This window comes from Candoia aspera, chromosome 4, assembly GCF_035149785.1.
Source record: "Candoia aspera isolate rCanAsp1 chromosome 4, rCanAsp1.hap2, whole genome shotgun sequence".
NCBI lineage: Eukaryota > Metazoa > Chordata > Lepidosauria > Squamata > Boidae > Candoia > Candoia aspera.
Genome location: NC_086156.1, coordinates 118,585,756 through 118,603,013, shown reverse-complemented (window position 1 = coordinate 118,603,013; position 17,258 = coordinate 118,585,756). Strand labels below are relative to the sequence as shown.

General features: G+C 59.1%; 1 protein-coding gene across 5 annotated transcripts; it reads left to right on the top strand.

Annotated features, from left to right (window-relative positions):
- Window positions 1-1,438: 1,438 nt before the first annotated feature.
- SRRT (serrate, RNA effector molecule) lies at window positions 1,439-17,136 on the top strand. 5 transcript variants are annotated; one of them, XM_063301754.1, is made up of 21 exons: window positions 1,474-1,578; window positions 1,789-1,861; window positions 5,292-5,429; window positions 6,078-6,206; window positions 6,533-6,679; window positions 7,554-7,742; window positions 11,620-11,789; window positions 12,093-12,268; window positions 12,362-12,463; window positions 13,019-13,133; window positions 13,218-13,381; window positions 13,504-13,565; window positions 14,001-14,079; window positions 14,281-14,472; window positions 14,664-14,834; window positions 14,951-15,104; window positions 15,604-15,797; window positions 15,885-16,041; window positions 16,207-16,296; window positions 16,663-16,759; window positions 16,872-17,136. In XM_063301754.1, exons 3-21 carry the CDS (start codon window positions 5,311-5,313, stop codon window positions 16,945-16,947), a joined length of 2,583 nt encoding a protein of 860 aa, XP_063157824.1. In that variant the 5' UTR covers window positions 1,474-1,578; window positions 1,789-1,861; window positions 5,292-5,310; the 3' UTR covers window positions 16,948-17,136. The 5 variants fall into 5 exon arrangements, with proteins under 5 accessions (XP_063157827.1, XP_063157824.1, XP_063157825.1 ...); XM_063301755.1 differs by lacking the exons at window positions 1,474-1,578; window positions 1,789-1,861 and adding an exon at window positions 4,315-4,448 and having other exon boundaries at window positions 13,221-13,381; XM_063301753.1 differs by lacking the exons at window positions 1,474-1,578; window positions 1,789-1,861 and adding an exon at window positions 4,315-4,448.
- Window positions 17,137-17,258: the final 122 nt, after the last annotated feature.

The window sequence follows — 17,258 nt, the reverse complement described above, 5'->3', positions numbered from 1 at the left end:
GCGCACATGGGCTCCTCATCCCCTGCTGTTCCAGGGAAGGACCCCGTTTCAGAGCTGGGGGGGTGCTCTGGGAAGCACAGCACAGGGCCAGGTGGCAGTCGCGGATTCAGGCCTCTGCGACATCCCAGCAGGGGAACCGGTGGCCGAGAGGGGGAGGTGCGCTGGGGCCAGCAGGGGCAGAATGCCGTCTGATCTTGGGTTCTGGCTGTGGCCAGGACAGATGGGCAAGTGGGCCTGGAGCCGCAGAGGCAGCCGGGCGGGGAGCCCCGGTTTTCCAGCATGGAGTAGGTCGCTCGGTTGAAGGGCCCAAAACCAAAAAGAGAAGAGGGTCTGAACGCTGCGGCAGCGGCGGCTTTTTGTCCATTTTGAAGGCCCAGCCGGCTCCAGGCCAGGCGCTCAGGCCGCTGCCCCTTCTCTGCCCTGCCCCGCAGCTGGAGCTGGACGAGACAGCCCCTGGGTCCTCCTGCTGCAGGCAGGCCAATCCTGGGCCAGGTACAAGTGCCAGGCCCAGGAGCTGCTCTTCGACCTGGACTGGCCCCACAGCCAAGGATGTGCATGCGGGCCTGGGTGCCTCCTGCCAAGAGCCATGTGCAACCTGGCCCCTTCCTGGCTGGGGTTCCAGTGCAGAGTGGCTGATCGAAGGGAGCTCCCCAACGCGGGATGCCTCCCCAGGCCAGGCTTTCCGAGGAGGGAGGAGGAGAAGTATTGGAGAACTGTGCACACACACCCCAGACCAAAACCAGCCGCCTCCAGGATGAGCGGAGCAGTGACACCAGCTCTCCCCACCCGCCCCTGAGAATTCCCCAGAACTGGGTTTTCCTTACATTACAGTGTGGGCCTCCTTGGGGGAGAGGTGGCCTGGGGGCCCTCTCCAGAACAGCCTTCCTTATGGGCTGGGGGCGGCTTTGAAACTTCCTTCAGCTGAATCAAGAGACAAGGATTGTGGATTGTGGGGGGAGGCCCCGTGTTCCCCCTGCCTCTTCTCCTTGCCTGTCAGTTCGGGTGTTCTGCTTCCCCTCCCAGAGAGCCCTTTCTGTCCCTTTCCTCCTTTTGCCCCCCCCTCCCCGGCAATGGGACGGAGCCCCCCGTTTTTGGGACTGGGTGCCGCCAGCACAATCAAGACCTGGTTTTATAGTTTGCCAGTCACAGTGAAATTAAAACACCGAACCAGCTGCTGCTTCCCAGGGGACTCTTGCGGGCTTCGGTGCAGGGTCGGGGGCGGACGAGGAGGGGGCCGTCAATGGGGGAAGGGCGACCAGGGGGCTGGGGAGGGCAGATGCCGCGGGTGATGCTGGAGCGGTCCCCGGGGTTCTTTTGGGAGGGGGTCTGCGCGACCGGCCATTGGCCCATGGCCCCCAGCCGCGTCCTTCCCGGGGGTGGGGGCGGCGCGGGGCGGCGGCGCGGGCCGGGCGGAGGGCGAGGCGGCGCCCCCCAGGGCCGGGGGCCGGCGGCGCGCTGCGCCTGCGCGGGGGAGGCGGCGGGAACTCCGCCGGAGGCGCCACGACAACAGCTGCAGCCGCGCCAGCTGCGCTCGCCGCCCGCCCGCCGCTCGCCATGTCCGGGGTGCAGCGCATGAAGGTGGCCAACGAGCGGCACAGCAAGAGCATCACGCAGCGCGGCGGCCCCCACCGAGCCCCGGTACGGCGGGCCGCAGTGCCTCCCGGGGGGCGGCGGAGGGCCGGCCGGGGGGCCCGGGGCTACTCCCCCCTGCTCCGGCCGCCCGCAGCACCGCGGGTGGGGGCGGGCCGGCGGCCGCCGCCCTCTCTAACCTCCGCTCCCCTTCCCAAGGCCCCCCAGGAGGAGAAGGCCCCCGTCGGCCCCTGGCTCCTGGCCCTCTTCGTCTTCGTGGTCTGCGGGTCAGGTAGGCCGCCCCGCTTCCGGCAGCAGCCTCGGGGGCGTCGCGGCTCCCGTCCCCGTCCTCTGGCCGCCCCGCGGGGAGCCCGGGCGGCGCCGCCTGTCCAGCCTGCTCGGGCAGCCGCCGGGGGTGGCGGGCTGCAGCCGGGCAGGTGCTGGGCAGGCCGGGCTGGGGTCTCGCTAGCCCGAGCCGGACTGCTGGGTCGCAGGCGAGGCTTCTCCCAGGGAGGGGGGCTCAGCAGGGCCGCAGCCCTGGAGGGTTCTCGGGCGCTCTGCACGTGGCCGAGATCAGCCTTCTGCCAACTGGGCACTGCAGTTGAGGGGCTGGAGCCCGAGGAGTCCGGGAGAAGGGGCTGCCGCTGCCGGGGATCCTCCTGGGGGCGGGGGGGGGTCTTTCCCACCTGCCTGCGACCTTCCCTCTCGTTCTTCCCTGCCAGCCATCTTCCAGATGATTCAGAGCATCCGCCTCGGAGGCTAGCAGGCGAATGGAGGGCGTCCTGGCACCACCCGCCCTCAGGGATGCGTGGGGGATTTTCTGGACCTCCTGGGGATCCTCTTCCAAAGTGTTTACAGCCGTGGCCGCCTTCCTCTCCTCGCTGCCGAGAACCAAACCCCTCCCAGACCTTGGGCGCCCCTCCCTGGCTGGTCTCAGAGCCCCGGCAGGTTGGGGCCTTGAACTGAACAACAGGATGACCCCCACCCGGTGCCCCTGACACAGGGTGGGGGAGGCCACAAGGCGTGGGGCGCTTCCTGAGGAATTGGAACGATTTATTCCAAGGAAAAGAAAAGCAGTCGGTCTCTTTGCAGCTTGGTGGCCATCTGCAGCAGGCCGGGCCACTGGGATGCTTTTGCCAGGCACTTCTTGCACTCCGTCTGTTAAGTCCAGAACCCCCTTTCCCTAGCCATCTACCATTGAGCTGCTGAATAAAAATATTACGACCTTGGGCAATTTGCCGTGAGCTAATGTGACTTCGTGAGAAAGAGCTATTTTTCTGACACTTGCAGCCCCCACCCCCAACACCCTGGCACTAAATATCCAGGGTCCTGTCCCCCCAAAGAGCCAGATGTTGCCAAACACAAAGAGGTCATTTGTAAGGTTTTCTGGATCCTGTGGTTACTGCCACCCTCCCCTGTGCACTGACCGAGCCAGAGGGCCTCCGTGATACATTTATGTCATTGGGTAGAGAAGGGTGTGCGGATCCCAAACCGCTTTTCCTTACACAGAATTCCCCCCAAAATCTCTGGATGGACACGGATGAGTGACTTGTTAGGTGAGCAAAGCGTCTCTGAGTGAGAGCTTGACCTCTGCTGACTGCAAGCAGCTTGCCATTTCTGCCTCCTGAGACTGTTTTGAAGCTTCCCAGCTCTAAGCCCTGGGATTTTCTGGTAGTCCCCCATCCAAGTACAAACCAGCTCTGTGCTGGGTTAGCCTTTTACAGATCAAGATTAATCAGGTGCTGTAAAGAAGGTGGTGGCTTAAAGGAGTAATAAAAGAAGCGGAATTTCCTGGTCTCTAGGGTTGGAATGGGGAGGAAAGCAGGTAGACAAGTTGTAAAGTCTGCAAATGAGAAAAATCCCAAACTGAAAATAGTCGAGGTCAGTGTTTTTCAACCCTGGGGACTTGAAGATGGTTGGACTTCAACTCCCAGAATTCCCCAGCCAGCTGAAGATGGTTGGACTTCAACTCCCAGAATTCCCCAGCCAGCATGTGGTGGCTGGGGAATTCTGGGAGCTGAAGTCCACCCATCTTCAAGTCCCCAAGGTTGAAAAACACTGACCTAGCTGGGCTTCTTCAGACGAGGAGGATGAGCAACAGGAAAATGCTCCCGGGCGGGGCAGATTCCTGTCGGGCCTTTTCAGTTAAGGAGACGAGAGGGGCGGGCGGGCCAAGGCCAGCGCGGTTCGGGTTCAGGCTGCCGCTGGCGCCCCTCCCCGCCTCGCAGCCCTTCGGGGATCGCGGGCCCTGGCGGGGAGCGCTTCCGCCGGGGTGGCTCTGCACGCGAGAAAGCACCGCTCGCCCGAAGTCCCGCGTCCTTCGACGTGGGCAGCAAGAGGCGGCCGAGGGCCGAGGGGGCCTGCCAATCCGGCTTGGGGTCGCGGAGGTGACTCCAGACTTCCCTGGCTCCCCGGTCGCTGCTGGGCGGGCTGATCAGCTCTGACGTGCCGCTCTAGACTCCCGCGCCTCTATGATGAAATCGCGCCAGGCCTGAACCTCTTCTGGAAATGGAGTTTCAGAAGCCTAGAGCGTCCTTTTGAGCAAGTTAACCAGAAGCGCTGCCACAGGCGGACTCCACCCCGGCGACCACTCGCCAATTTGACCCACGGGGCTGAGGATGATGAGATCCGTGCTCCTAGTACTGCAGGACAAGGACCTGTAACTGAGGTAGTAGAGAACAGCGGGAGAGCCGCCGGAAGCTCGCTTAGCTCCCCCTCCCTCTCGCAGGGCTTCCGGCGCACTTGAAGCTCGACTGGAGGCGGAGCCGGAAGTGCGTCCGCTAGGCGCAGCGGGCTTCCGGCGTGGAGAGCGAGGGAGCGCGCCGCCGAGGCATCGCACCGGATCCTGCAGAGGCGTCTCCGCCTGCCGGGCGCGGCCGGTGAGGAGCGCGGCGGCCGCGCCTCGCCTCCCCTCCCGCCCGCGGCGGGGCCCGGCCCTCGTGGCCCGGCGCCCCCCTTGCGCGGGCCTCCGTTCGCCGGTTCCCGGGCGTTGCCCCCGCCGGCCGCGGACGGTGGGCTTGCAGGGTCCCCTTTCCGTGCTTGGAAATGGGCGCCTTGGGCGCGGCGAGGAGCCCCGAGTCTCGTCCGCAGCCCGGCGCCCGCTGGCTCCCATCATCCACGGCCGGCAGAGGGCTGTGCCCGCTGGGCTCCCGGGTTGGGGGCTGCCTCGCAGGCTTCTGCTGCGGCCCCTCGGCAGGTCCGGGGCGGCTTCGGTTGGGGAAGGCGGGCAGGGCCGCGTTGGCCCCGGGTGGAGCGGACCCAGCCCTTTGCTCGGGCTGCCCTCCTTGCCCACTGCTCTCCCTCGTGGTCCTCGCGCAGAAGGATGGACTTCCTCTTTGCCCCTCGCACGCAGAGATGCTTGCTTATTTTTATTCATCCAGTTTAATACGGTTGCAGCCCCGGGTGACTGACCTTGTGGCTCCCGTTACTTTAAGATGCGCTCAATGGAGCAGTGAAGGGGGGGAGGGAGGGAGGGAGGGAGGGAATAGCTCCTGCAAACACAGGATTCCCACCCACCCCCGCGTCTCGGGAGGTCCTGGGGGCCCTTGAGCCTCCCTTGTTGGTGAGCGAGGCTGGATGCGTCTTAGTGCTCATATGCAGGTTTCCTCTGCTCTTTCCAGGCTGTCCGTGCTTTTCTCCTCCAGGGACGCACGGTCAGACCGATAAGCCCAAAGACATTCGTCCCTCTGCTTATCTGTTTCTGTCCTCCCCCTGTTCTCCAGATGGTCTTTGCCCACCGCAATGGGGGACAGCGACGATGAATACGACCGCAGGCGCAGGGACAAATTCCGACGTGAGAGAAGTGACTATGATCGCTCTCGAGAGCGCGATGACAGGCGCCGAGATGACTGGAGTGACAGGTGTGCCCTGGGGAGTAGAGAAGGAGGTGGGGCTGGAGAATTGCCCAAACCGGCAGCAGACGGGAAGCTCTTCTTTCTTTACCTTTGGGGTCACTGGATAGTCTCGAAAAGGTTTTGGTCTTCAGCCTTGAAAGCAGTAGAAACGTATCAGGTTTGCTAGTAAACAGCTCTGCATAAAATGCGTGCTGAAGCTTTTGCGCGTGTGTATTGGAGGGTTGAAGTTCGTTGAGTTTGAACACTCCCCACATAAATAAATGAATAAAGTTATTTCTGTCCTGTCTGTTGCCAAAAGGGGTATTCACAGGGGTGTTGCTCCCTAATTCATAACTTGTGTTTGTTCAGATTAGGGGTGTTGAGGATTTCCCCCCAATTTAGGAAGAGGAGCTAGAAAGCAGTGTTCGTCTGTCAGCGCTCCACCCCTTGAAACGTGAACGGCTTCTAGGAAGCCAATTAACAGAAGCTCTTCCGGAAGGGCATTTGATTTTTGAAGTTGCTGAGGACGGCCATCTTGGAAAGTCATTTTTTTATAATTGCAGGGAATATTTTTATGTAATGTTTATGGTTCTAAGTCTTTTGTATGTCTCAAAGTGTAGTGAATCCAGGCAGAATTAGCAGGATACAGATACTGAAATCTATTTCTTCTGCTAGGGAGTGGGACCGAGGCCGAGAACGCCGGAGCAGAGGTGAATACCGTGATTATGACCGGAGCAGGCGGGAGCGGTTCTCCCCGCCTCGTCACGAGCTGAGTCCGCCGCAGAAACGCATGAGACGTGATTGGTGGGTTCTCTCCCTGTGTCGTCCTGTGCTATTTTGTGTTAGGCGGGTTTTGGGTTCTGGCTCCCCACAGGAATTGTACCGAGGAGCTGAGTGTCCTGCTCTGTAGGTTTAGACCAGTGTTTCTCAGCCTCGGCCACTTTAAGATGTGTGAACTTCAACTCCATGGCTGGCTGGGGAATCCTGGGAGTTGAAGTCCACACGTCTTAAGGTGGCCAAGGTTGAGAAGCACTGGTTTAGATAGATACAAGCATCACACCTCTGAACAGGGGGATGCTTTCTGAGTATGCCAAAAAGGATTAAGATTGGTTTTATTTTTGCTTTTCCAGGGATGAGCACACAGCAGATCCCTATCACAGCGGCTACGAGATGCCTTACAGTGGGGTCTCCACCGGCCCATCATACGGGCCTCCCCAGCCTTGGGCACACCCTGAAATGCATGTGACGCAGCATCACATCCTCCCCATCCAAGCCAGGTAAGCAGATTCTTGGGGCCCTTCTCTGCCCACTTCTTTTTTAAACCAGCCTCTGCTGGCCGTGGGGCACCACAGGTAATTCAAAATAGGAAAGTTGTGTAACTCTACTTATCCTGAGACCTTAGTCTGTATGTACAACCTGGGAACTCTGCAGTCATGGATGCTTTGAGGATGCTCTTGAGAGGCAAAAGAGGCAATTTAATTGCCAAATCCAGTCATCTGTATTTTAAGCCCAGTCGGCTGCTGGAGATAGTAACGTGTCCTATCCTGCTCACATGCAGGATTCTTTTAAAAGAAAATGAGGCAGCAGCGAAAATTATCTTTGAGAGAGGGAGTTCTCCAAAAGATGGGGCAACCACTAAAAAGCCTCTGTCCCTTAGAGTCTGCGCTGAACTCTTCCTTTTCTGCTTTCAGCTGTAAGGTGTACAGTTTCAGCTTTGCTAATTAGTGTTTAGAGCTACTCTCTGAGCTCTATTGCTGTTGTGGCAACTGAGATTCCACTTAAAGTGTCCTGGCTTGGCTGGATAGGGTCTACCATCAAATGAGGAAGCTGCTTTCTTGGCGGTTCAATTCTCATTGCTTTTAAAGGCTGCATTTTAAACTTGCATTTTGAACTTGTATTTTTTGTGTGCTTTTTTTTTAGATTGAGTGTGATATAAATGCATAACTACAGTAGCTTTTTAGATACTGCTTTAATCTTTCCAAACGTTGCCTTTCTCTTGCTTTGATGCTTTTAACCGTCACTCTGTTGTAACGTGTTTGTTTTTAATTGCTGATGAATTCTTCGTTTACCGCATTTGGGTGAATCCTGACGTATAAAGCAACTGAAAAAAGGGGGTGATTCCAAGCTAAAGCCCTGATCTTCTTCCTCCAGGCTGGGGAACATTGCAGAAGTGGATCTGGGTATCGCTCCCCCCGTCATGAAGAGCTTTAAGGAATTCCTCCTCTCCTTGGACGACTCCGTTGACGAGACAGAAGCCGTGAAGCGCTACAATGACTACAAGCTGGATTTCCGCCGCCAGCAGATGCAGGACTTCTTCCTAGCCCACAAGGATGAAGAGTGGTACGTCTCTCGTGGGCTGGGTTGCCAGGCACCTGTGGTCTGAGGCGGACGATAAACCAAACGTGAATCCCTTCGGGCAAAACAAATTTCTCAGGTGTTGGTGGCTTCTGGGTTTAGACGCTGAGAGCTCCTAGTTCTCTAGCCAGGTTGAGCTTCATAGAATTATTTGCTGATTTATTTAGTTAGTGGGCTTCGATGCCACTCCAATCATAACCGGCTCTGAGCAGCAGCATACGTACCCAGGTAATAGGTTAGAAGCAACGTACATAAGAAATACCGTATATATGTGCATAGCATCACCAGCAACCCTTCCCGTTCAATGCTTCCCCTGCTGGCAGCATCTCATACGCCAAAGGACTGCCTGAAAAGGCAGGTCTTAGCTTTTTGGAAACTCAGAAGAGGAGGGGCCCTTCTTGGCACTGGGGGTCCTCCGATGATCCATTTTGTATATAAAGACCAGCAAAGTTAGTAGCCAATGCATGGCGAGCTTCCCTTTTTACGGAAGAGAGACATCTTCCTGTCTGGAAGCTTGCGATCTGAAATGTTCCCTGAACAGAAAGACTTGCATTAGAGCACACATCCCCGCTTAGCAACTGATGCGGTGAAAGATAGGCACTCAGCCCTTGATCGACGTGGGCATTTTCTTACAAAGACAGTGATGCAAATTGGCCAGTTAAAGTCAGCAAATCAGCAAGTTGCAAAGATTTAGCTGAAGCAGCTGTATCCCAGACAGGTGGAAATGGGGGAGGGAGGGGAACAAGGCCCCCTCACAGAGAAGCCTGCCTCAGTGCGGGAGAAGAGCCAGGCAGGGGTTGCCCTTGAGAATGAGCAGTGAGTTTGGATCTCTGCTTCCCGCCCACTGTCTGCTGCAACGAGGAGTAGTTTTTCACATCCATGCTGGACTATCAACATTTAGCTTACTTTATTTTTCATCTCTGAATCCTGTACCTTTTTGCAGTGCCAAACCTGCATCTATTGAGTAGTTAGTGCTCCTAAATTTAGCTAATCTTACTTCCATGCAGCTTTGAAATGCCTCTGGCTTAGATCAGCCTCTTAAAGCTGCCAGAATATGTGCATTTTAAAGTTGTTTTTTAGCAACCAGGAGAATTGAGGAAGATAAAACCTGATAGATGAGGGGTTTTTTTGTTTTTTTTGTGCCTTTGAGTCAGCATTAACTCTTCTGGCAACTGCCTGTACTAGTCCCTGCAGTTTTCTTGGCAAGATTTCAGAAGTGGTTTGCCCTTGCCTCCTCCTTCCTAGGGATGAAAGAGGACTGGCCCAAGGTCACCCAGCTAGCTTCGTGCCTGAGGCGGGACTAGAACTCAGGGTCTCCTGGTTTCTAGCCTTAACCACTATGCCAAACTGGCTTGATAGATGGGATGGCCCACCATCATGTCTTGTTTAACATTTCAATATAATCTGCCTCCACTTCCATGTTTTGGTGAGAATAACGGACGTCCCTTTGCAGAAAAAGCTTAAACGTGGCACCAGGAATTCTGCACAACAACATGTTCATAGCTGGGGAAAAACAGGCAGAATTGATAACTAGGGTAGCCTTGTATGGCTTCTCAGTCTTAGTCCCTCAAGCGGAGGCTTTACCAGTATCATTTCCTAAGGTCTGGTGTCATCAATTGAGGCTCTCAAATCCTTTTTCTCAGTTCAAAGTAAGGGTCAGGCAAACAATGGTTATTCAGAGCAACCGGTTCTTTCTTTTAAAATGTGACGTGCTTGTCTTGCCAACGTTCCACGGAAAAATTAAATGGGCAACTTGTTTTCCACCCCAAAGCGTGGAACATCCTGTGCCTGGACTCTGTGCTGCTATTTTCTCCTTTGAAGGTCCTGGGGTCACTTGCGGGGGGCGGGAGGGGGATGCATGGTGGCTGCCAGGATGCACATAACCTCACCAGGGGCACCTGCAGAGGGCAGCTTCGGCTGGAAAACGACAGCCCAGAATCTGAGCCCTTGATGCGCTTCCTATCCCGCTGTAAATTTCAGGTTGAGAATGTTTTTCCAGCCCTGAGACAGACGATTGGATGGCTGGGATGGGACTGCCACTGCTGCCACATTTCACACATTGGGGTACCGAAGTGAATCCTGCGGGCTGAGGAAGGGGGCAGCAAACGGGCATGGAGGGATGTGGGTGAGGCCTGCCCCACCCCCAAATTTGAAGGCCGTTTGCCCTGGAAGTGGAACAAGAGAAGGGCTGAAAGGACGGATGCTGCACGTGGCAGTTTTTTTGTATTCTGTGGGGTATCTGATGTACCTGTGTTTCTCTTCGTTTTAACCACTTTTGATTTCCTTGATAGATTTTTTTGTTTTCTTTGGTTTTCTTTTGTTTTGGATGTTAACTGTAATAACACAGCCTTTTCTCCCCTCCTCCCACGAACCTCTCGCAGGAGCCTCCAAAATTCAGCCGTCCTCAGCCGGGAGAATCCATATATAAATCAAACAAACCCAAGAGCCTTGAATGTGGTTTTTTTCCTTCCTCTCTCTGCTGGTAGTGGTGATTTTTTCCTTCGTAGCTTACGCAGACAGGGCCTTCACTGTGCACAATGCAGTGATTAGCTGAATGTGAGTCCGTAGGATGTAGACAGCTCAGGCTAATGCAGGCCGACTCCTCTTTTTGAAGTCCTGCATCCCAGCACGAGAGAGAGAGAGAGATTCCAATGTTGCTAAGTCCGGGTGGTTTTTCTTAAAATCCGCCGAAGAAAACTCTCTTCGCTTGGAAGGCTTGCAGTGTGACTCCCTCAGTGTATGTATGACGTGTTCTGTCTTCTTAAATCAGAGCTGAGAGAAAGAAAAAATTCTAAGGGCTTATTTTCTGTTTGCCAGACGAAGCCGTAGAAGGCGTGCTTTGGATTTGGTGGTGTCCACTTGGTCCCTCCCTCTCAACTGCTTTTCCCCTCGCCCACTGCTTCTACGGCCCACCCCCAGCGCCTCCCCATAAGGCGTGGCGCCCGGGCCCAGCAGAGGTCCCCTGCCCTCTGCCCAAACTGCAGGGGGAGCGAGCTCACCGTGCAAGTGGGCCATCCTCACACGCTTCCGCCAGGATGACGGGGCACCGGCGAGCTCTGGGGCCCTTCTGAGGATCCTGGGGAAGCCCGGCTGGGTGCCTCTCCGTGCCCAGTGAGTTTGGAGGAGAGAAGAGGCGCCAGGGCTGGGGGCAGGCTGGCGGGGGGGAGCGGTAGGGCCTTGCAAGCAAGAGTTAGAAACTGGAAGCTGATGCAGCAAGGCAGGAGGCCCAGCTCCGGTGAGGACCTCCAGAGGGCTGGAAGCCAGAATGGGCAGGGACGCTTTGTGGGGCGAGGGGAGGGATGCGATGCACTTCCCCTCCCCAGAAGGCTGCCTTCGCACAGGGTGAGCAGCACATGGCCCCCCAGCTGTGAGGGAAGGCGGTGCTCATCATCCCTCCCCAGAGGCCAGGCTGTGTGGGGGTGACGGGAGTGGGCATTCTCAAACATCCGGAGGTGCGTGCACGGCCCAGGCCTGATCCAGGTGGCGCCCCAGAGCTCATTAGAGGAGGCGGCGAGCAGCTGTCTGTGAAGAGCTAGGGAGGGGGTGGCACCCCCGGCTGCACCTGTTTGCAGGAGGGGCTTCAGGGGGCCCGAGATCGGCACGTTACAGTTGGGCTGTGACCAGGATTTCTGAGACCCCCAGAGCGTCCAGCGCCTGCCCGCATTTGGCTGGTTCTTTTAGTGGACGGTCTTCAGGCCACCCCGAGGCCCCCTCCTCCCTGCCAGCTCCCTCCCTAGCTTTGCATGTGTGGATGGTGCCCGAGGGGCAGCGCCCCCGGCTCCTCTCTGGCTAAGGCGTTCCTCCCTCTCCCTTCTTCTCTGTCTGTCTCTCCCCCTTCCCGCCTCACTTGGCTCCTGTTCAGGTTCCGGTCCAAGTACCACCCGGAAGAAGCCGGGCGGAGGAAGCAGGAGGCCCAGAACGCCCTCCAGAACCGGCTCAACGTCTTCCTCTACCTCATGGACAATGGCTGGTTTGAGGGCTTGCAGCTGGACATCGACAAGGCCGGCGCCATCATCAAGGTCCTGGATGCTGGTAGGCTGGGTCCCTTCCCAGAAGGAGGCGGGCTCTGGGGCTGCCGATAGCCCGGAAGCCTCAGAGGGTGGCCGCAGTGGGACTTTTCAGTGGTTGGCTGAGGGCCGCCCTTCATGCTGGGGAGATGCCCGGAGCCTGCAGTGGCGGGTGAGCCTCCAGATAGGGGCGGGGCAGAGTTTGGTTCCTTGGCCTCCTGGGCCCCTGCAAGAGGGCGGGGGGCCAGGTTTAAAGCTGCGCTGGGCCCGTCTTAGCGAACGTGTGGCCCTCCTGCATCCTGGCCCACTTCAAGCCTCACTTCCTCAGCTGTCATCAAGATGGAGGGGGGGACGGACCACGACCTGAAGATCTTGGACCAGGAGGAGGAGGAGGAGCGGGCAGAGAAGGCCGAGCCGGGGAAGAAGGAGGAGAACCGGCTGCTGGAGCAGGACCGGAAGGTCTCCGAGAAGGAGGAGAAGAAAGAGGAGGCCAAGAAGGCCAAGGTCAGAGCCGGGGGGAGCTGGACTGGCAACCCTGTGGCCCTCCCCTTGCTGAGGGCTGGCCGGGTCTCTGATGCGTGGCCGCCTCCCTTGCAGACCGCCGACGAGGAAGCCGCAGAGGAGAAGACGAAGAAGAGCTCAGAGGAAGAGGAGAGGCGGGCGGAGAAGAAAGAGGAGTCGGACAAGGACACGAAGAAGGTGCGTGGGGGGGTCCCTCCCCGGGGTCCCTCCCCTTCTGCCTGCCATCAGGTGGGCGCGACCGAGGGAGGCGGGCGAGGGAGGCCGGCCGGCGTGGTGATCTGGGGCGTCCTCCTGAGGCGGGGAGGGAGCCTGGGTCCGAGGCTGCTCCAGGGCCGCCCGTGGAAGGTCGGGGGCGCTCCAGCCCGCCAGGGAGCACCTGCAGGCCTGCCTGTTCATAGCGGGGGGTGCAAACCTTGGGAGCAAGGCAGCCGTGCCACCGCCTGGGTCGTTCCAGCTCCTGGCTGTCGGCAAAACCGAGACTCGAGCGTTGAGTCACCCCGCAGCTCTGCGTCAGAATCCCGATTCCCACTTGCCTGGCTGATTCCCAGTTCTTTTGGGGTGCGGGGAGCGGCAGGAGCGTGGGGGCACCCCCCATGAGTTGTCCAGCAGAGACGGGCGGGCTTGCAGCAGCTCAGCTTTTAGAGGAGGTCTCAGACCGGCGCCACTGGGGGGGGAAGAGGGCTTGTCCCGGAGACGCTTCAGGGACCGCGGCCACCGCACTCTCCTTGCCAGACCAGCCGCAAGCGGAAGAGGAAGCGCAGTGGGAACGACAGCTACGACGAGGGCAGTGTTTCAGAGTCTGACACCGATTCGGAGGGCGGGCGCCCGCAAGGGGAGGACAAAGAAGGTGAGGAGGGGTGCTCGGGGGGCCCAGTGGGCCCGGCCCTTGCCAGAGGCCCAGCCCTAAGGCGGCTGCGTTCTGTGTGGCCAGCAGACAAGAAGCCCAAGGAGGAGCCGGCCACCCCGAAGGATGGGGAGGGGTCTCCCAAGGGCAAGGAGAAGGACGGGGAGGCCAAGCCCCGCGCCCTGCACAAGACCTGCTCCCTGTTCGTGCGCAACATCGCCCCCAACATCCCCCAGGCAGAGATCGTGGCGGTGAGTGTGGCCCTGTGGGGGAGGCGGCCGGGGCTGGGGGGGGCGGGCGGGGCGGGGCAGGGCGCGGCGGGCAGTGGGGTTTGTAGGTCCCTCTGAACCCACACCCCCTTTTCCTTCCTCAGTTCTGCAAAAGATACCCCGGCTTTATGAGAGTGGCCCTGTCTGACCCGCAGCCAGAAAGGAGGTAATGGTCATTGCCCCCCCTCACCCCTCCGGGTGATTTTTTAAAATTTCTGGGCAGACTTCACTGAGGCGGCGATGGTGCCGTAGCTCTACCCTCCATGCAGAGGTTAATCCCTTCCAGGCAGGGGGTTCAGTTGTAGCCATCTTCGCTAGTTTTAAAAATGCACCCCAGGGTGATAAACGCTCACCCCAGGAGCAAAGGACGGCTTTCCTCTGCCGTTTTTTTAAACCCAGAGGAGAAGCAGCAAATGGCTCGGCTGCCTGAGAATGCCGGATTATTGCCCAGTGTCCAGAACGGGGCCTTTGAGGTGCTGTTCTGGGAGGAAAGGGGCAGTGCAGGCCCAGCCCACTGCAAGGGTGGCAGGAGGAACGTGCGCCCCTGGCTGCAGGACAGTTCGAGCGTCACGGAGCTGACCGGTTGTTTTCTCCTCTCCAGGTTTTTCCGAAGGGGCTGGGTGACGTTTGATCGCAGTGTGAACATCAAGGAAATCTGCTGGAACCTCCAGAACATTCGGGTAAAGAGGAGGGGGCTGCCCTGCCCATGCGTTGCCCTTGGCTCTCCTGACTGAACGTTCCCAATCGTGCCTTCCTTCCACCGCTTTTCCCCGATGGGCAGAGGAGGGCACAGGTTGTGGGTCAAGGAGACGCCCCGCGGGTCTCCGGGAGAAGGTGGGCAGCCTTCCCTGCCGGTCCGTTCCCACACGCTCTCCTTCCAGCTGCGAGACTGTGAACTGAGCCCCGGCGTCAACCGGGACCTCACCCGCCGGGTCCGCAACATCAATGGCATCACGCAGCACAAACAGATCTTGCGCAACGACATCAAGCTGGCGGCCAAGCTGATCCACGCCATGGACGACCGCACCCAGCTGTGGGGGGCTGGGGAGGCCCAGCTATCTTCCGAAGTTTCGGTGAGTGAGGGGAGCCCCGGGGAAGGGCAAAGCCAGTGCCAGCGCTTTGGAGGGCTGGGGCCGGCCTTGACGGTCATCCGCGGACGACGACCACCATTCCGGCCAGGGGAGGGGGCTGCAGCGGGGATGGTTGAAGCTGGCGGAAGCCCTGAAGAGGGTGGGGCCACCCTCACTCCGTGCTCCCCCCGCAGAACTTGCCCTCCCAGAATCCCATCCTGAAGAACATCACCGACTACCTGATCGAAGAGGTCAGCGCAGAAGAGGAGGAGCTGCTGGGCAGAAGCGGGGAGCCATCTGAGGAGCCCCCCAAAGAGGGGAACCCGGCCGAGATCACGGTGGAGCGGGACGAGAAGCTCGTCAAGGTGAGCCCTGTGAAGAGGCTGCTCGGTAGGGGCAGACTTTTCCTTCTCCCCTGGGGGTGTGTGGGGGGGGTGGAAGGTGGCTGGCGGGCTGAGACTCTCCCTCCGGGGCCGTGCAGGTGCTGGACAAGCTGCTGCTGTACCTGCGCATCGTCCACTCGGTGGACTATTACAACACCTCCGAGTACCTCAACGAGGACGAGATGCCCAATCGCTGCGGGATCATCCACGTGCGGGGGCCGATTCCCCCGAATCGCGTCACTCACAGGGAAGGTATGCTGGGCGTCCGTGCCGTGGGATGGGGTGTCTCCTTCTCCCCGAAGGTGGGAATGGGGAGTGGGCCGGTGTTTCCACCTGGAAGACCCTCTGCCTGGTGGCCGGCCAGCCCAGCCAGTCTCTCCAGTCAAGGAACAGGTTGGGGTCTGCACCTCGGCGTCTTTCGCCTGGGGAAGGCTGGCCCTCCTGGCTTTCCTGCCCAGTGGGTTGTGTGGTGCAGTGTTTGGGCTTGGGGGTGAAACCGACCCCCAGCTTCCTCAGACTAGTCCCCAGTCACGCTAGCCCAGTGTTTCTCAATCTCAGCCGCTTTACGGTGTGTGGACTTGCTGGCTGGGGAACTCTGGGAGTTGAAGTCCACACAGCTTAAAGTGGCCGAGGCTGAGAAACACTGGGCTAGCCCCTGCTCAGAGTTACCTGTCTGAGGAAGGAGGAAAGGTGGGATCTGGGAGGACTCAGACTCCAGGATGGATGGCTCCTTTCGCTCCTCCCCTTTCAGTGGCTGAGTGGCAGAAGACTTTTGAGGAGAAGCTGATGCCCCTGTTCAGCGTCCGGGAATCCCTCTCGGACGAGGAAGCCCTCAAGATGGGCAAGAAGGACCCCGAGCAGGAAGTGGAGAATTTTGTCACCGCCAACACCCAGGAGCTGGGCAAGGACAAGTGGCAGTGCCCACTCAGCGGAAAGAAGTTCAAGGTGCGCCTCTCCTGCCGCTTTCCCCCCGGGCTGGGGCCTGTCTGGCCGGCAAGCAGGCCCAGCCCCTGACCCGCTCTCCTCTGCCAGGGCCCCGAGTTTGTGCGCAAGCACATCTTCAACAAGCACGCGGAGAAGATCGAGGAGGTGAAGAAAGAGGTGGCCTTCTTCAACAACTTCCTCATGGACGCCAAGAGGCCCGCCCTGCCCGAGCTCAAGCTGAACCAGCCGCCGGTCCCCGGACAGGGTAGGTGAGGAGGAGGGAGTGGTTTGGGGCCCTGCCAGAGCCCTGGGAGGCTGTCCCCCCCACCCCCCAGTGCCTCTGTCTCTGGTCCACTTTCTCAGGGCACCCTCCCGGCACCTCCCTGCTGCTGCTCAAATGCCTTCCTTGCTCTTCCTCTGCCCTCCTCAGGCCTGGCACCAGGGTTGCCTTATCCACCGCAGGCCCCCCAGGGACTGATGCCCTATGGACAGCCGCGCCCGCCCATCCTGGGATACGGAGGTACGTCGGGTGTCTCTCCGCCCGGCAGTTCCTGGGCAGCGGAAGGCAGGGCTGGTCCCTAGGAGGTGCTGCGGCCTGCAGGCCCGCCTGCTCCTCCCTCCCACGAGGTGCCCTGGGGCGTCCTGTGGGGGGGCTGGACTCCCCATTCAGGGCCCCCTGTAGTGCTGCCATCCAGCCCACTGAGAGGGCCCGAAACATGGGAGGGCCGGGAGGTGTACTGGGGGCCACCAGGCCTGACTGACAGACATCAGCTGCTCTGTGGAAAGGCAGCTCCGGGGCTTCTGCGTATCACGTTCTCAGCTCAGATGAGGCGACAGGCCTCTTCAGCATCTGGATCTCCCACGAGCATCCCTTGGTCTCTTCCAGGAGGTCCTCCCTACCCTCCCGCCCCATATGCTGCCGGAAGGGGCAACTATGACACCTTCCGAGGGCAGGCCGGATACCTGAATAAACCACGGAACAGGTTGGTAGCCAGAGAAGCCTTTCCGTCGCCTGCGGAAGAGGCGGGGCTGGTCCCAGATGGGGGGGTGGCGGGGCAGGACGGGCTCACTTGCTCACCTGTGGCCTCTCTCTAGGATGGTTCGAGGGGACCCTCGCGCTATCGTCGAGTACCGGGACCTGGACGCTCCAGAGGATGTTGACTTCTTCTGAGCCCCACCAAGTTGGCTTCAAGTCCTCCCACCCCTGGCTTTTTTTTTTTAAACAATGCTTTTGTCCTGCTTGCCCCTCCCTGTGCCTGTGAAGCCACCCTCCCCCAGTTCTGGGTCCATGTCTTTGGCATGCGTCTGCCGATTTTATACGTTTAGTCGTAAGGGGGTTTCAATAAACTCTCTGAACGCCGTTTTCCAGCCTCAGTGCTGTTCTCTCCCCACGTCTTGCGGGGTGTGTGTGAAAAAAGCCCTTCCTAACAAAGGGCGGGTGTCGCTTGGGACAGCTCTCTGGCCCCCCACACCCCTCAGGGT